Below are 17247 nucleotides of genomic sequence, written 5' to 3'. Positions count from 1 at the left end.
ATACTGAGGGGCTCTCTGCATGTCCAGCACAGTAATTGCCACTGATGAAAATTAGGGTGACTGTGTGTGACATGGAATCTGTCGTCCAGTACAGATCCAGGGCCCAATGTGTTTGCTTTCTGATACTGTCATATTTAAGGATGCCCAAAGAGGCTGGAGAAATAATTCAGTAAGATCAGTGACTGGATCTTTCAGAGGATCTAGGTTTAATTTCCAGAACCCATACAGTGGCCCATAACTGTAACTTCACTGTTAACTCCACTCCAGGGATCTGACATCCTTTTCTGGCCTCCATAAGGCCAGGCACACTTGGGGTCTATAGACATACATGCAGGTAAAAATAAATATACATGTAAAATAAAAATAATAATTAAAGATGGGAAAGTTTTTGTTATTTTCTTCTCTGTAACAGCAAATAAAAACATTATTTGAAAAATACCAGCAGTCTCCTCAGATGGTCTCTTTTAAAGGTTACAAACCATTAGATTTATGTCTTTGGTTCCACTTGAGTTTTGAAGTGCTATTGCTTATGGTGACCCTTTATGATTTAACATGGAGAGGAGAGGCATGGTGTAAAAGGAGCTAGGAACAATGTTAATAGGAGCCTCACCTATAATAGTAACACAAAACGAACAACATCAATGAAAACATTCTAGAGTAGAAACTGGCTAAGCAATGCGATGTCACATGATGTAGCCTTCTAGAGAACTGCTACAGGCAGCAGGTCCATTTGGGGAAACATACAAATAAAATGATCAAGTAAAAGTCAATGCAGAATGGTGGATGCACAAACAATAATTTGATATGATGGAATGTTGGCGAAAGGTAGTTGCTGGTTTTTAACTGTAAATATTAGTTGTGTCTTTTTCTTTTGGTTGTGTAGCTTCATAATAAAATTGAAGAAAAAAATCCTCATGCAGAAGCAGAACTACCTTTGCTATCTTAAAGAGCCACAAATTTAAGCACTTTAAAATAAGTACTTATTTTAATTAAGTCTAGGAATGTGTACTTATTCCTAGACCCCTAGAACATCTCTTATCAAACTTGTGGGAAAAGAAGGTCAAATGCTGAAACTGGCAGAATTGTAGGAACTTCCTGTTTTACACATAGTTCAAAAGTTAGAGACCACAGCTCAAGAGAAAGGAGGAACCTGGAGGATGCTTAAATACCAGGCTTGCTTTCTTTAGTCAGCCTGCAGCAGATCCAGCTTCCAGGTCAACATGAAGGCTCTCCTCACCCTGGGATTCCTCTTGGTTTCTGTCACTGTCCAGGCTAAGGTCTATGAACGCTGTGAGTTCGCCAGAACTCTGAAAAGAAATGGAATGGATGGCTACAGGGGAGTCAGCCTGGCCAACTGTAAGTCTCTTCTTAGATAAGAAACCCCTACAGAACAGGTATAAGGAAGCAATGAGTGAGCAGAGTGGGAACTGGAGCCCATAAGCTTTTAGAACCCTGTTTAATAAAACTAAAGTCTTTGTCTTTTTCATCAGAGATATTTGGGTGAGGACATGGAAGGGACACCTGTGCTAGGCTAAGGTAATAGGATCTGAGGTGCTCTTGGAGTGACACTGGGTTTTCCAGTTGCTACAGTTCTCAGAAGCTGGAGTGACTGGTATCTGTCTTCATTGCTCTTACTATGGTATGAACCTTTTGGGAGAAAACTTTTCAAAAATTTTGAATTTCCTTTATAGGGCAGAGGATCTGATTTCCTTCAACTTGCTGCTGAAATGAGGTCTGATGGATCAGAACATGAATGATTTAATATGCTTCTTCACTATGGGGTGACCTTTCATTCTGTACAATGGAAGACAGGGATGAGGAAAAGTTGTTCATGACTTACTCCCTCTACATCATTGTAACAAGCGTGCTTTTCAGATTCAATTAAGGCAGCTACTACTCAATAACTAATTGTCCCTGAACAAGTGAACAGACAGATGTGTGAGTGGATGTGTGTATGTGTGGATGAATGGGTGGGATGGATGGAGGGAATTGCAGAGTAGCCCTTCCTAGTCTAATGTTGTTGCTTTCAATATTCTCACCAACCATTTGTGAAGATACACACTCCTGGAATACAAGCAATGGGACACTAAGGCAGGAGATGGCATGTTCTGTGCAAAAGTAGTATTCTTAGTGACACAGAAAAGAAAAAAAAGAATTCTATCTTAACATGCAAATTCACCTTGTTATTAAAACATCTCTCTGAGGAAATTCTCATTTTTCTAGTAGCTTATATGCTTAATATTAATAATTTAATATAAACATGAATATTAATACTAATTTAGAAATTAATCATATTATAAATATATTAATTATAAACATGTTAATTATAACTATATTAATTTATAAAATTCACCTAACTACTATTTGTGTTTTTATTTTAGGCAGAAGTGTATTGATGAAAGATGGGGGAGGGAAAAGCAGTAAAAGAAGTAGCTATTTTATTTTGGGGAGTAGGGAGCATGGTTTCACTGTATAGCACTGTTTGGTTCGGATCTTGCTATGTAAACCAGGCTGGTGTCAAACTCACATAGATTCACCAGCCTCTGACTACCAACTGCTGGGAATAAGAGTGCACACCACTGTGACTGCTTCATCCACCTGAATATTTTAAAAGTCCTTATCCTGTTTATTCTCAGTGCAAATTGATTTGTCCTCAAAGAGATTCTCTTTGGGATACTTGAAAATCACATGCTGACTAGGTATAGCAGTTACACCTACTTGAAATGCAGAGATGTAACAATAACTAACCCTGAGTAACACAGCCAGACCTGGCCTGAACTAGTGGTAGCATAGTTTATAACTTAATCATATGATTTTACTTATAAAATAAACCACTTGTAAAATACAGCCATCTCAAGAAGCTAATTTTGGTATCCAATATGAATCATTTGCAGTTGTTGATTATTGATCAATATTCTTTTTCTTTCTAGGGGTGTGCTTGGCCCAGCATGAGAGTAACTATAACACACGAGCTACAAACTACAACCCTGGAGACAAAAGCACTGACTATGGGATATTTCAGATCAATAGCCGATACTGGTGCAATGATGGCAAAACCCCGAGAGCAGTGAACGCCTGTGGGATACCCTGCAGTGGTAAGACAGGGCAGGTTTAGGGGGATAGGGAACAACTCACCTGCTCTTACGTGCAAGAGCAGAGATTCTGTGCAGGAGACACACTGATGGAGACTGTCAGAAAGTCATTGTTAAAATTGCTAACGGGGGGGATCCAGCCTCCGGTCAGCACCCAGAGTATGCAAAAAATTCATGTATGTGTCAAGGGCTAGACTTTTCTTGATGAGGGGTAAATAAGGAAGCATATGCTTTCTGGTGGCAGCTTTCTCTTTTGCTTCATCTTAAATAATTATCTTTAAAAATATCTCTGTCTTCATAGAGCCATATTTTTACATATAGCTACATATCTCTTTACATACATACACACATACATACATACATGTAAACACACATACATCTCTCTCCTATATGGCCATACATCTTACACACAGTTTTCACATAGCTGTGTATTTTTCTTTTCATCTCTTTCTCTTCTACATCTTTTCTACAGAGCTTCATCTTCCTTGCCTCCACACAAATCTCCACACAGCCACGGCTATACATCTCTTTTACAACATGCAGCACTTTACACAGCTCCTAGGCACAGCTCTTTCACACAGCTCTCTTTCTGGATTCACTCTCACACACATACTTCTCCATCGTTCACCCACTCTCCACTCCCTCACACTTCCTCAGGCCTCATCTTTTTCATCTTTTACCTTTCTCTCCCACAGCTGTCTTCTCCTGCACAGCTTCCTCTCTGTAAACTTCCACTCCTCTCAAAGCCAAACTTTGAAAAATTACATTTTCAGGTCCAACACTTTCTCATAACACAAGATAAGCCACACAATTTCTTGTAGGCTTGGGATGTCACATTGACTGGCCAGTGAGTAAAACTTGGCTATGAAGCCTAAATGTTAGGGTTCTCAGGGTTTCCAGACAGAAAATAAACAGTTAAGTTAGTTGGCTGAACCTTGAGCTTGTAATATAAACTAATGCTTGCACTATGTGCAAAAAAGTCAATTACTGAGAAAGTTATGTTTACTGAATTGCTTCTAGTCGGAATCAGCAATAAATAATACCTAGGAAAATGACCTTGTACATTTGTCTTCAGGAGTAACCAGATATTCATCTCCAGGGGTAACCAGGTTGCTTTGAATTTGTTCTGAAGTCTAAAATTAGCTGTCTTTGTGACTGAGAACACTATTCCTTTCCTATGTCAGTCTGAGTAATGAAAACGATCCTAGTGTTACTTCTGTTCATCACAACTCTACAGCTAAGCAGAAATCATCTTCCTGACCACCCACAGCTGTGTGTGCCCAGTAGATGGAATTTACACGAGATAGACACAAGCCATGGGAAGACATTCACAGCTGTGTGTGCCCAGTAGATGGAATTTACATGAGATAGACACAAGCCATGGGAAAACATCCACAGCTGTGTGTGTGCCCAGTAGATGGAATTTACATGAGATAGACACAAGCCATGGGAAAACACTCACAGCTGTTCTTAGGGAAGAAATGAAGTGGCACATGAGAGAAATTATAGACAGGGATAAGTGGTCATTTACAGTCAGTAATTCCATGGCATTACCAGGTGGCACTCCCCATCAGAGAGTCATTCATCTGGTGGGTCAACCTGCTGAAAACTAGTTGTCACCTGCTGTATACCTTCACAGCCCTCTGTGCACGTAAAGATTACCTAAGGAAGACATTAGTCTTAGGGCATAGCTTGGTGATAGAATACCGTGCCTACCACTCAGAGGGCCCTGGGTTCTGCCTCTAAAATCACTGAATGAATAAGCAAAATACATAATGCTTGGGAAGACAACTCAGACAGAAGAGCCCCCTAAGCCTAGGTTTAACCTTCAGCACCCAAATAAAAGCTGAGTTTGATGACATGCATTTGTAAGACCAGGCCTGGGGAGTCCAAGACAGGCAGACCCATGGGGCTCACTGGCCAACCAGCATATGCCAGTTCAAATGGCAGACCCTGTCTCAGAAACAATGTGGACTATCTAGGGAACAGTTCCTGGGGCTTTCCTCTGACTTCTACATACACATACACACATGTACAGGTTCACTGGCACATATATCACCACACAGAGACACACATGTTAAATTAATACAAAATTAAAAGTAAAGAGTTGGTATCATTAAAAGTGGATGGGAATTGTTTAATCTATACTCACATGCACTCACCAGTAAACAGACACATAATTAAAATTAATAAAAATAAACATGCAAAAAGTTGTCATTTTGTAACTAATGAAAGTCTCTGAAATATGTACTAATTAATTGTAAGTGGCTTTATTGGTGTTTGTCCTGAATATTTCCTTTCTGACTGTTTACTTAGGGGTAGTTATCAGTCATTGTTGACAGAATAAATCTTATTATAAACAGTTCCAACATATACACATGAAAGTATTACTGTAATAAAGACCGTATGACAGGGAACCACCGAGTAACTGATATTTTGTCCAACTGGCTTCTATAGTAGGAGTCTGCTTGTTTGTTTCCCAGCCACCCAAATTCCAGAAATAACCACACAGAAGCTATACTAATTAAGTTGCTGCTTGACCTATTAGCTCTAACTTCTTTTTTTATTATTTTTATTGAGCTCTACATTTATCTCTGCTCCTCTTCCTGCCTCTCCCCTCCCCTTCAATCCTCTCCGACGGTCCCCATGCTCCCAATTTACTCAGGAGATCTTGTCTTTTTCTTTCTTTCTTTTTTTCTTTTTTCTTTCTTTCTTTCTTTCTTTCTTTCTTTCTTTCTTTCTTTCTTTCTTTCTTTCTTTCTTTCTTTCTTTCTTTCTTTCTTTCTTTTTTTTTGGATTTTTGAGACAGACCAGGCTGGTCTCGAACTCACAGAGATCCGCCTGCCTCTGCCTCCCGAGTGCTGGGTTTAAAGGCTTGCGCCACCATCGCCCGGCCTGATCTTGTCTTTTTCTACTTCCCATGTAGATTAGATCTATATGTCTCTCTTGGTGTCCTCATTGTTGTCTAGGTTCTCTGGGATTGTGATTTGTAGGCTGGTTTTCTTTGCTTTATGTTTAAAAACCACTTATGAGTGAGTACATGTGATAATTGTCTTTCTGGGTCTGGGCTACCTCACTCACAATGATCTTTTCTAGTTCCATCCATTTGCCTGCAAAATTCAAGATGTGGTTATTTTTTTCTGCTGTGTAGTACTCCATTGTGTAAATATACCACATTTTCCTTATGCATTCTTCAGTAGAGGGGCATTTAGGTTGTTTCCAGATTCTGGCTATGGCAAACAATGCTGCAACTCTAACTTCTTATTGGCTAGCTTTTACATCTTAATTTAACCCATTTCTATAATTTTATATTTTACCATGAGGTTTGTGGCCTACTGGCAAGGTTCAGGCCTATCTATCTCCGGTGCTGGCTCCATGGCTTCTCCCTATCTCTGCCTCCTTTCTTTCAGCATTCAGTTTAGCTTTCCCTGCCTATCTCTACTCTACCTTATCATGGGCTCAAGTCAGTTTCTTTATTAACCAATGGTATTCACAGCATACAGAGGGGAATCCCACATCAGGCTTCTGTGTGTATTGATATACTCTTTGTGTTGAAAGATTTTAGAGCAACTTACTAATATCAAATTTTGTTTTTAAACTCTTTAGAATGCATGTTCAAATAATCTAATTCTTAAATAAACATTATTTTATCAAACAAAATAACATAGTTTAAGATGAAACTTTTTTTTTCCAGATAGAGTTTCTCTGTAACTTTGGAGCGTGTCCTGGAACTTACTCTGTACACCAGGCTGGCCTCAATCTCATGGAAATCCACCTGCCTCTGCCTCCCGAGTTCTGGGATTAAAGGTGAGCTCCACCACTGCCGGACTCGATGAAACTTATTTTTTTATTATTATTACTTTAAAAAAATACTAATCCAAATTCCTACTCCCCTCCTCCCACTCCCTCCACACACCTTCCCACCCTTCCCCTTCCAATCCTAAGCCAGGGCAAGGCACCCTGCCCAGTGGAAAGTCAAAGGCTCTCTCTACTACATCTAGTTTGAGCAAGAATAGGATCCCAAAAAACCAGTACATGCAGTAGTGACAAATCCCAGTGCCACTGCCAGTGGCCCCTCTGTCTGCCCCAACTGTCAACCACATTCAGAGGGACTAGTTTGATGCCATGCTCCTTCACTCCCAGTCGAGTTGGAATTGGTGAGCTCTCATTAGCTCAGGCAAATTGTCTCAGTGGGTGAACCCCTCATAATCTTGACTTCCTTGCTCATATCCTCACTCCTTCCACTCTTCAACTGGACCTTGGGAGCTCAGTCCAGGGCTCTGATGTGGTTCTCTGCCTCTGTTTCCATCTGTTGTTGGATGAAGGTTCTATGGTGATATTTAAGGTAATCATTATTCTGGCTACAGGGCAAGGTCAGTTCAGGTACCCTCTGCTCTATTGCTTAGGGTCTGTAAAGAATTGCATTGGGATTTTGATGAGGATTGCATTGAATCTATAGATTGCTTTGGGTAGGATTGCCATTTTTACTATTTTGATTGATCCTATCCAAGAGCATTGGAGATCTTTCCATTTTCTGGTATCTTCTTCAATTTCTTTCTTCAAAGACTTTTGTGAAAGGTAATGTTTCTCTGATTTTCCTCTCTGCTTCTTTATCCTTTGTGTATAGGAGAGCTACTGATTTTTTTAGTTGATCTTGTATCCTGCCATGTCACTGAAGGTATTTATCAGCTGTAGGAGTTTTTGGGGTCACTTATATACACTATCATATCATCTGAAAAGCACAATATTGAAGAGATATGGAGAGAGTGGACAGCCTTGTCATCTTCCTGAATTTAGTGGAATGGCTTTGAGTTTCTCTCCACTTAACTTGATGTTAGCTGTCATCTTGATGTATAATGCTTTTATTATATTTAGATATGATCCTTGTATCTCTAATCTCTCCAAGACCTTTATCATGTATGGGTGTTGGATTTTGTCAAATTCTTTTCAGCATCCAGTGAAATGATCATATATTTTTTTTCAGGTCACTTAATAGTGGATTACATCAACAGTGTGTGTTGAACCAGCCTTGCATCTCTGGGATGATAGATGATTTTTTTTGATGTATTCTTGGTTTCGGTTTTCCAGTATTTCATTGAGAAATTTTACATACATGTTCATGAGTGAGATTGGTCTGTAATTTTCTTTCTTAGTTGAGTCTTTGTGCAGTTTTGGTATCAGGGTAACTGTAGCTTCATAAAAAGATTTTGGCAATGACCCTTCTGTTTCTATTATGTGGAGCACTTTGAGGAGTATAAGTATTAGCTCTTCTTGAAAGTTCTGGTAAAACTTTGCATTCAAACCATCCAGCCCTGGACGTGAGGTTTTTGATGGCAGCTTTTATCTCCTCATGGCTTATAGGTCTATTTAAATTGTTACTCTGGTCTTGATTTAATTTTGGTATGTGGTATCTATCTAAAAAATTGTCCATTTCTTTTACATTTTTCAATTTTGTGGAGTACAGATTTTTGTAGTAATACCTAATGATTCTCTGAATTTCCTCAGTATCTGTTGTTATGTCCCCCCTTTCATTTCTGATTTTATTAATTTGGATGTTCTATCTCTGTCTTTTTATTAGATTGGATAAGGGTTTGTCAATCTTGTTGGTTTTTTCAAAGAATCAGCTCTTTGTTCATTGATTCTTTGGATTGTTTTCTGTGTTTCTATATTGTTGATTTTAGCCCTCAATTTGATTATTTCCTGTTTTCTACTCCTCCTGGGTGAGTCTGCTTCTATTTTTTAAGAGCTTTCAGGTGTGCTGTTAAGCTGCTGTGAGCTTTCTCTGTTTCATTTAAGTGGGCACTTAGTGCTATGAACTTTCTTCTTAGCACTGATTTCATAGTGTCCCCTAGGTTTAGATATGTTGTGCCTTTATTTTTGTTGAATTCAAGGAAGACTTTTATTTTTTCTTTATTTCTTCCTTGACCCAGGGGTGGTTCAGTAGTTGACTGTTCAGTTTCCATGAGTGTGTAGGCTTTCTGGGAGTATTATTGTTGTTAAATTCTAACTTTACTCCATGGTGATTTGATAAGTCACAGGTGGTTACTCCAATTTTTTTTTTGTATCTGTGGAGGTTTGCTTTGCTACCAAGTATGTGATCAATTTTAGAAAAGGCTCCATGAGGTGCTGAGAGGAAGGTATATTCATTTCTATTTGGGTGGAATGTTCTATAGATGTCTGTTAAGTCCATTTGATTCATTACATCTGTTAGTTCTCTTATTTCTCTGTTAAGTTTCTGTCTGGTCGACCTGTCTATTAGTGAGAGAGGAGTGTTGAAATATCCTACTATTAGTGTGTGGGGTTTGATGAACGATTTAAGTTTTAGTAATGTTTCTTTTACATATGTGGTTGCTCTTGTATTAGTGGTATAGATGTTCCAGACTGAAACTTCATCTTTATGAATAGTTCCTGTTATGAGTATAAAGTATCCTTCTCCATCTCTTCTGATTGATTTTAGTTTGAAATCAATTTTTTTAGACATTAGGATAGCCATACCTGCTTGTTTCTTAGGTCCATTTGATTGGAAAATCTTTCCCAATCCTTTATTCTGAGGTAGTGTCTGTCTTTGAGGTTGAGGTGTATTTCTTGTAAACAGCAGAAGGCTGGATCCTGTTTTCATATCCATTTTCTTAGCCTGTGTCTTTTTATAGGTGAATTGAGTCCATTGATATTAAGCGATATTCATGACCAATAGTTAACTCCAGTTATTTTTTTAGTAGTAGTGTTTGTTTTTTGGTTATGCTGGTGGGGGGTTATCAGAAGTCTGTGTTATTGTGGGTATAGTTAGCTTCCTTGGGTTGAGGGTTTTCATTCTATTACTTTTTGTAGGCTGGATTTGTGGATAGGTATTGTTTAAATCTATTTTTGTCATGGAATATCTTGTTTTCTCCATCGATGGTAAATGAAAGCTTTGCTGGGTATAGTAGTCTGGGTTTGCATCTTAGTGTCTGCAGCACATCTATCCAGGACCTTCTGGCTTTCATGGTTTCCATTGAGAAGTCAGGTATAATTCTGATAGGTTTACCTTTATATGTTACTTGATCTTTTCCCTTTGCAGCTCTTAATATTCTTTCTTTATTCTGTATATTTTGTGTTTTGATTATTATATGGTGAGGGGATTTTTTTGGTCCAGTCTATTTGGTGTTCTGCAAGCTTCTTGTACCTTCATAGGGATATCCTTCTTTAGGTTGAGAAAGTTTTCTTCTATAATTTTTTGAATATATTTTCTGTACCTTTGAGCTGGAATTCTTCTCCTATAATTCTTAGGTTTGGTCTTTTCATGGTGTCCCAGATTTCCTGAAAGTTTTGTGTCAAGAATTTGTTGGATTTAATGTTTTATTTAATTAATGAGTTTGTTTCCTCTATAGTATCATCAGCACCTGAGATTCGTTCTTTTATCTCTTATATTCTGTTGGTTTTACTTGTCTCTGTAGTTTCTGTTCATTTACTCAGATTTTTCATATCTAGAATTCCCTCAGTTTGTGTTTTTTTCATTACCTCTATTTCAGTATTCATGTCTTGAACTGTTTCCTTCATCTGATTGATTGTTTTCTCTTGGGTTTTTTTTTTTTTTGAGGAATTTATTAATTTCTTCCAACTTTTTGTTTGTCTTCTCTTCCGTTTCTTTAAGGGAGTTTTCACTTCCTCTTTAAAGGTCTCATCATTTTCATAAATTTACGTTTAAAGTCATTTTCTTATACTTCTGTGTTAGGATGATCAAGTCTTCCTATTGTGTGTCTGCTGGGTCCTGGTGTTGCTTTTTAGGATGTTGGAGGATTTCTTGCATTGGAGCCTATCCATCTCTTCCTTCAAATGTGGCTGGCAGTGTCTTGGCCTCTTGGTCTAATTCTTGCTGTCTCTTAGATCCCCTCAGTATTGGAGCAAGCTGTGTTCCAGGGTTCCATTGAGCTTACAGGCAAGCAGGCGGGTGTGGGGCCAGGTGGATTGAGGGGTAGCCTAGCCACAGGAAAACTCCCTGCTGGCTGACTCCCAGGTCCCCTCAGTATTGGAGCAAGCTTGAAACTTATTCTTTTAAGAAATGAACAAACAAGGTTCATATCAGGATTGAAGGCTGGGATGGTAGGACTTGAACTCATATCATGATAGAAGTAATATGTAATTTTTAGTGAATGAATAAAATTGGTTGATGTTGTTGTATTGTTCCAGTGAGGTGAGTGAACTCAAGACTTGTTACATTTTAGTCAAGCACTCTAAACAATGACCTATTAATTCCTACTTTGTTAAACCCGGTTATTAACATTTTCAAGAGAAAAGAGTTTGTGGAACATTTATGTAGCCTATTTTGTCTACTTTTAAAGGCATTTGTCCACTCATCTACAGTCATTGAAAGGGATTGGAATATCATTTCCCATTTGAGTGTTCAGAGAGTTGATGTAACTGGAAACCTTTGGACAACACTCTTGTAGACTACAGGTCTATGCTGTAGGTGCAAGTGAAGTTATACTGTGCACATATGTATTCACAAAAAAATATAAGACAGATTTTTACATTCTTTAAACAAATTAAATTATACTTGCTATTACTCAAAACTCCATCCATGGGAACAACTGAATCTTAAACTGCAAACAAAATTTTAGGAACAATATTCTCCATGTTGAAAACACCACACTTTAGTCTTGAGTCTTAGAGAACTTGACTCCTTTTATTTTACTGGTTATAAATCCCTTGGAAGAGCTTTATTCACACAAAGCTTGTGCATTGTTTTCTTCCTTCCTTCCTTCCTTCCTTCCTTCCTTCCTTCCTTCCTTCCTTTCTTTCTTTCTTTTTTTTTTTTGGATTTTTTCGAGACAGGGTTTCTCCATAGCTTTTTTTGGTTCCTGTCCCGGAACTAGCTCTTGTAGACCAGGCTGGCCTCGAACTCAGAGATCCGCCTGCCTCTGCCTCCCAAGTGCTGGGATTAAAGGCGTGCGCCACCACCGACTGGCTCATTGTTTTCTTTCTTAAAGTATTCATTTATGTGAGTGTGTGTTTTGCCTGCATATATAATTGTGCACTGCTTGTGTGCACGGTACCTGTGGAAGCCAGAAGAGGGCTCCCATTTCCTGGAACTGGAGTTACAGATGCCAGAGAGCTGCCATGTGGGTGCTGGGAATCAAGTCGTCTGTAAGAGCATCCAGACCCTTAGTCACTGAGCCAGCCTCTGTTTTTCTTTAGGATATATTTTCACTGCTATGCCTAGGTGACAATTCCAGTGAGGTTTTTTTTTTTCAGTGTGAGAAGGAAGAGGAACTTCTCTCACATTAGCTGACAGTACCACAGCCTCCATGTCAATTCATTCTCATTACTACAGTGTGTTCTCTACTTTTTATCAGTGCTGGAATCCTAAGAACACTCTACCACTCAAGTATATCCCAACCCCCAGGGACTTCATAAATGAGAAATAAAAGAACTTACGCCGTTTCAACAGGATAGAATCAAGAGAATCTGTCTCCAGCAATCACAGATTTATGGACACTTGGAAATCAATTCCTGTGCCACTGCTCAGTGTCACAGAAGAAAGCTGCCTGGATCTGAACTAAATGGTTCTCCAACCGTCCTTGTAATTCCCCACCCCTGTCTTTTAGCTTTGCTCCAGGATGACATCACTCAAGCCATACAATGTGCAAAGAGGGTTGTGAGAGATCCACAAGGCATTAGAGCATGGTATGTGGGAACTTGGGAAGGGGACACTGCTGGTTCTGTTGATCTATGCAGTGAGTCTTTCTGAGACCCAAGTGTCATTCTGACCACTGCAGGTACAGCTGGGGACTTTCTCTACATCATTAGTTTTAGGGAATTTCTTCAGATTGTGAGAATTCCACACATGACAACTTCCTTGTTAGGCCTCCAGACTATTTGTAGATCAGTTAACTGCTTTTTGCACATGATGTTACATTGACAGTGAGGACACTGGGCTCTGCTCAGGGTTTGGAGAGGATCACACTGCCATGTAGACATAGCTCCAGCAGTTTTTAGGTGTAGCTGTAGCCTGTGTTTCATACTAGATCTTGGTCCAGCACCCAGTCACCATTAGTGCCACTGTTACACTATTTCTCCCCCCAAGTTTTAAGAATATGTATGACAGAGGAGACAAGTTTAACCACTCTCCTCATCTCACTTTCCTTCACAGGGTGGCATGGAGAAACTTCTGTCAAAACCGAGATCTCACCCAGTATCTTCGGAACTGCAGATTGTAACTGCTGTGTGCTTCCAGTTCAGCTCATCCTGTCTCTTTCTCGCTCTAGAAGTAGTTACAGGAAAGGTCACACTTCCTTGGTTTCCCCTCATATAAGCAGCCTTTGAAAAGAATCAAGAGCAAAATGGAGACTGTTTCCCAAGAGGCTTAATGCTGACTAATGTGTTCACTGTTTTAAGAAAAACCTCCATTTTTTTTTCATTAACCCATGCAGCAGATGCTGGTGACAGTGGTCTAACACTTCAATAGTCACACACATCTCCATCAGTTCTTCACAGATGAAGTCACTCACATGTAGTTTCTTCAAACTTAATCTTCATCTCTCCCTTGTTGGATTCACACACATCAAATCTTAAGGAGACAAGTTGATCTTGGGTGAAATGGCAGCTGCGTGAGTTCCCAGGCCTTGTGTATGACCTCAGCATCCAGGCAGTTAGAACAACTGCAGTGTGTGGCAAGGTGGGTTTTTAAGGGAACAGAACTCTGGGTGGATAAACTGAGACTGCCTCAGCTCAGAAACTTGTAATGAAATGTGTGACCTTTCAAAAACATTTTCTTAGATTTGGCCACTTATACTGCTTAAAAGTAAGTTCTCAACTCATGTATCAGTCTGTTTTAATTCTTGTGAGAATGTTCCCATTCCTCTTGCGGATCATGAGGTCTTCCAGACAGATTAGTGACTGTGCTAGCTCTTAGCTTTCTTAAAGTAACTTCAAGCATATCAGCTAACTCTGAGACTGATGAGTTTGGATTGGCAAAACTAAGTGCATTGTGAAAAATTACAAATACCCATTAAACAATTTCAATGCAAATCTTGACTGTGTTTACTCTCATATGTTGTCTCTGGGGCAAAATTGTTTATATATTGGGAAAATCAACATGGTACTCTTTCTAGGGCTTATGGTCTCACCTACTCTTATCCAGCACTTATATCAACTACACACAGCCATTGTCTACATCCTCATCTACATATGGCATATACCTACATCTTCACACACAGAGAGACTGTGCTTACACCTTCATCTATATACACAACCAGCTGAACATTTTCTGGAATTCAAAAGCAAGCTGATTAATCTCCCTTGTCTCTAATAGACCCTTGACAAAGTAATTCCCACATGATGACATCCTCCAGTCATGCAGACATGAAGACATGGCTACAGTGACAGCCATTCCCTGTGTGTTGTTCTAGCATTTGCTGCCATCACTTCCTTTCTATTTGTCCAGCTCACTCTCTGTATCTATAATGGTTTTCTGAGGCATTTTAAAGTGCATTGGAAACATCAAAGTTTATTTATTAAAAAATTTATTTATTTATTAAAAATTTCTACCTCCTCCCCTCCTCCCATTTCCCTCCCACTCTCTCCCTTCCTCTCCAGTCCTAAGAGAAGTCAGGGTTCCCTGCCCTGTGGGAAGTCCAAGGCCCTCCCCACTCCATCCAGGTCTAGGAATGTGTGCATCCAAAGAGACTAGGCTAGTACATGCAGTAGAATCAAAACCTAGTGCCATTATCATTGGCTTCTCAGTCAGCCCTCATTGTCAGCCACATTCAGAGAGTCCAGTTTGATCACATGCTCATTCAGTCCCAGTCCAGCTGGCCTTGGTGAGCTCCCATTAGATCAGTCGAACTGTCTCAGTGGGTGGATGCACCTCTTGCGGTCCTGACTTCCTTTCTCATGTTCTCTTTCCTTCTGCTCCTAATTTGGACCTTGGGAGCTCAGTTCAGTGCTCCAATGTGGTTCTCTGTCTCTATCTTCATCCATTGCTGGATGAAGGTTCTATAGTGATATGCAAGATAGTCATCAGTGTGGCTATGAGATAAGGCCAGTTCAGACACCCTCCCCTCTGCTGCTCAAAGACCTAGCTGGGGACAACTCCTTGGACACCTGGGAACCACTCTAGAGCCAAGTCTCTTGTCAACCCTAAAGTTGTTCCCTTAATTAAGATATCTTTTTCCCTGCTCCCATATCCACTAATCATCCATCTCAACCATCCCATTCTCCTAAGCTCTCCCCAATCCTCCTCTTCTCCATTATCTCCCCCCTGTCCCCTTCCCCTTACCCCAACCCCACCATTGTGCTCCCCACTATTGTCTTGTCAACTTCCAATATCGAGGAGGATAACTATATGTTTTTCTTTGGGTTAACCTTCTTATTTAGCTTCTCTATGATCATGAATTATAGGCTCAATGTCCTTTGTTTATGGCTAGAATCCACTTATGAGTGAGTACATACCATATTCATCTTTTTGGGTCTGGGTTATCTCATTCAGTAAAGTGTTTTCTATTTCCATCCATTTACATGCAAAATTCAAGATGTCATTTTTTACCACTGAGTAGCTGTATATATGCCACACCTTCTTTATCCATTCTTCTATTGGGGGGGGGCACCTAGGTTGTTTCCAGGTTCTGGCTATTACAAATAGTGCTGCTATGAACATTGTTGAACAAATGCTTTTGTAGTATGATTGGGCAACTCTTGGGTATATTCCCAAGAGTGGAATTGCTGGATCCTGAGGTAGGTTGACTCCCAGTTTCCTGAGAAACCATTACACTGATTTCCAAAGTGGTTGCACAAGTTTGCATTCCCACCAGCAATGGATGAGTGTTCCCCTTACTCCACATCTTCTCTAGCATAGGCTATCATTGGTATTTTTGATTGTACCCATTCTAGCAGGTGTAGGTATCTCAAAGTTGTTTTGATTTGCATTTTCCTGATCGCTAAGGAGGTTTAATATGACCTTAAGTGTCTTTTGACCATTTGAACTTCTTCTGTTGAGAATTCTCTGTTCGGTTTAGTACCCCATTTTTAAATTGGGTTAATTAGAGATTTAATGTCTAGTTTCTTGAATTCTTATTTTGGAGATCATACTTTTGTCTGGTGTGGTGTTGGTGAAGATCTTCTCCCAATCAGTAGGTTGCCTTTTTGTCTTAATGAAAGTGTCCTTTGCTTTACAGAAGCTTCTCAGTTTGTCCCATTTATTTATTGTTGCTCTTATTGTCTGTGCTACTGGGGTTATATGTAGGAAGTGGTCTCCTGTGCCCATGTGTTGCAGACTACTTCCCACTTTCTCTTCTATCAGATTCAGTGTGGTCAGATTTTTATTGAAGTCTTTAACCCATTTGGACTTGAGTTTTGTGCATGGTGATTGAAATGGATCTATTTTCATTCTTCTACAGGTTGACATTCAGTTATGCCAGCACCACTTTTTAAAGATGCTTTCTTTTATCCATTGTATATTTTTAGCTCCTTTGTCAAAAATCAGGTGTTCATAGGTTTGTGGAATAATATCTGAGTCTTTGATTCAATTCCCTTGGTCAACATCTCTGTTTTTGTGCCAATACCAGACTGTTTTCATTACTGTAGCTCTGTAATAGAGTTTGAAGTCAGGGATGGTAATGCCTCTGGAAGTGCTTTTATTGTATAAGATTGTTTTGGCTATCCTGGGTTTTTTGTTTTTCCATTTAAAGTTGATTATTGTTCTCTCAAGGTCTGTGAAGAATTTTTGTTGGGATTTTAATGGGGATTGTATTGAATATATAGATTGCTTTTGGTAGAATTGCCATTTTTACTATGTTGATCCTACCAATCCACGAGCATGGGAGATCCTTCCATTTTCGTATATCCTCTTTAATTTCTTTCTTTAAAGACTTAAAGTTCTTGTCAAATAGATCTTTCACTTCCTTGGTTAGAGTTATCCCAAGATACTTTATGCTATATGGCTATTGTGAAAGGTGATGTTTCTCTGATTTCCCTCTCTGCTTTTTTGTTCTTTGTGTATAGAAGGGCTACTGATTTTTTGGAGTTGATCTTGTATCCAGCCACATTACTAAAGGTGTTTATCAGCTGTAGGAGTTATTTGGTAGAGTTTTTGGGGTCACTTATGGATACTATCATATTATCTGCAATAACCAAAGTTTGACTTCTTCTGAATCCCCTTGATCTCCTTATGTTGTCTTAT

The 17247-nt window shown here is 39.3% G+C and overlaps 1 protein-coding gene across 1 annotated transcript; it reads left to right on the top strand.

The window, feature by feature from the left end:
• The first annotated feature begins 1172 nt into the window (after positions 1–1172).
• On the top strand, positions 1173–14099 carry LOC142838782 (lysozyme C-2). Its single transcript, XM_075954399.1, has 4 exons — positions 1173–1356; positions 2931–3095; positions 12677–12755; positions 13222–14099. The coding sequence occupies exons 1-4, from the start codon at positions 1221–1223 to the stop codon at positions 13286–13288; spliced, it is 447 nt and encodes a 148-aa protein (XP_075810514.1). The 5' UTR covers positions 1173–1220; the 3' UTR covers positions 13289–14099.
• The last annotated feature ends 3148 nt before the right edge of the window (positions 14100–17247 follow it).

Source organism: Microtus pennsylvanicus, chromosome 20 (assembly GCF_037038515.1).
Source record: "Microtus pennsylvanicus isolate mMicPen1 chromosome 20, mMicPen1.hap1, whole genome shotgun sequence".
Taxonomy (NCBI): Eukaryota; Metazoa; Chordata; class Mammalia; order Rodentia; family Cricetidae; genus Microtus; species Microtus pennsylvanicus.
The sequence above is the reverse complement of the archived record's forward strand: the minus strand, read 5'-3'. Positions and strand labels throughout refer to the sequence as shown.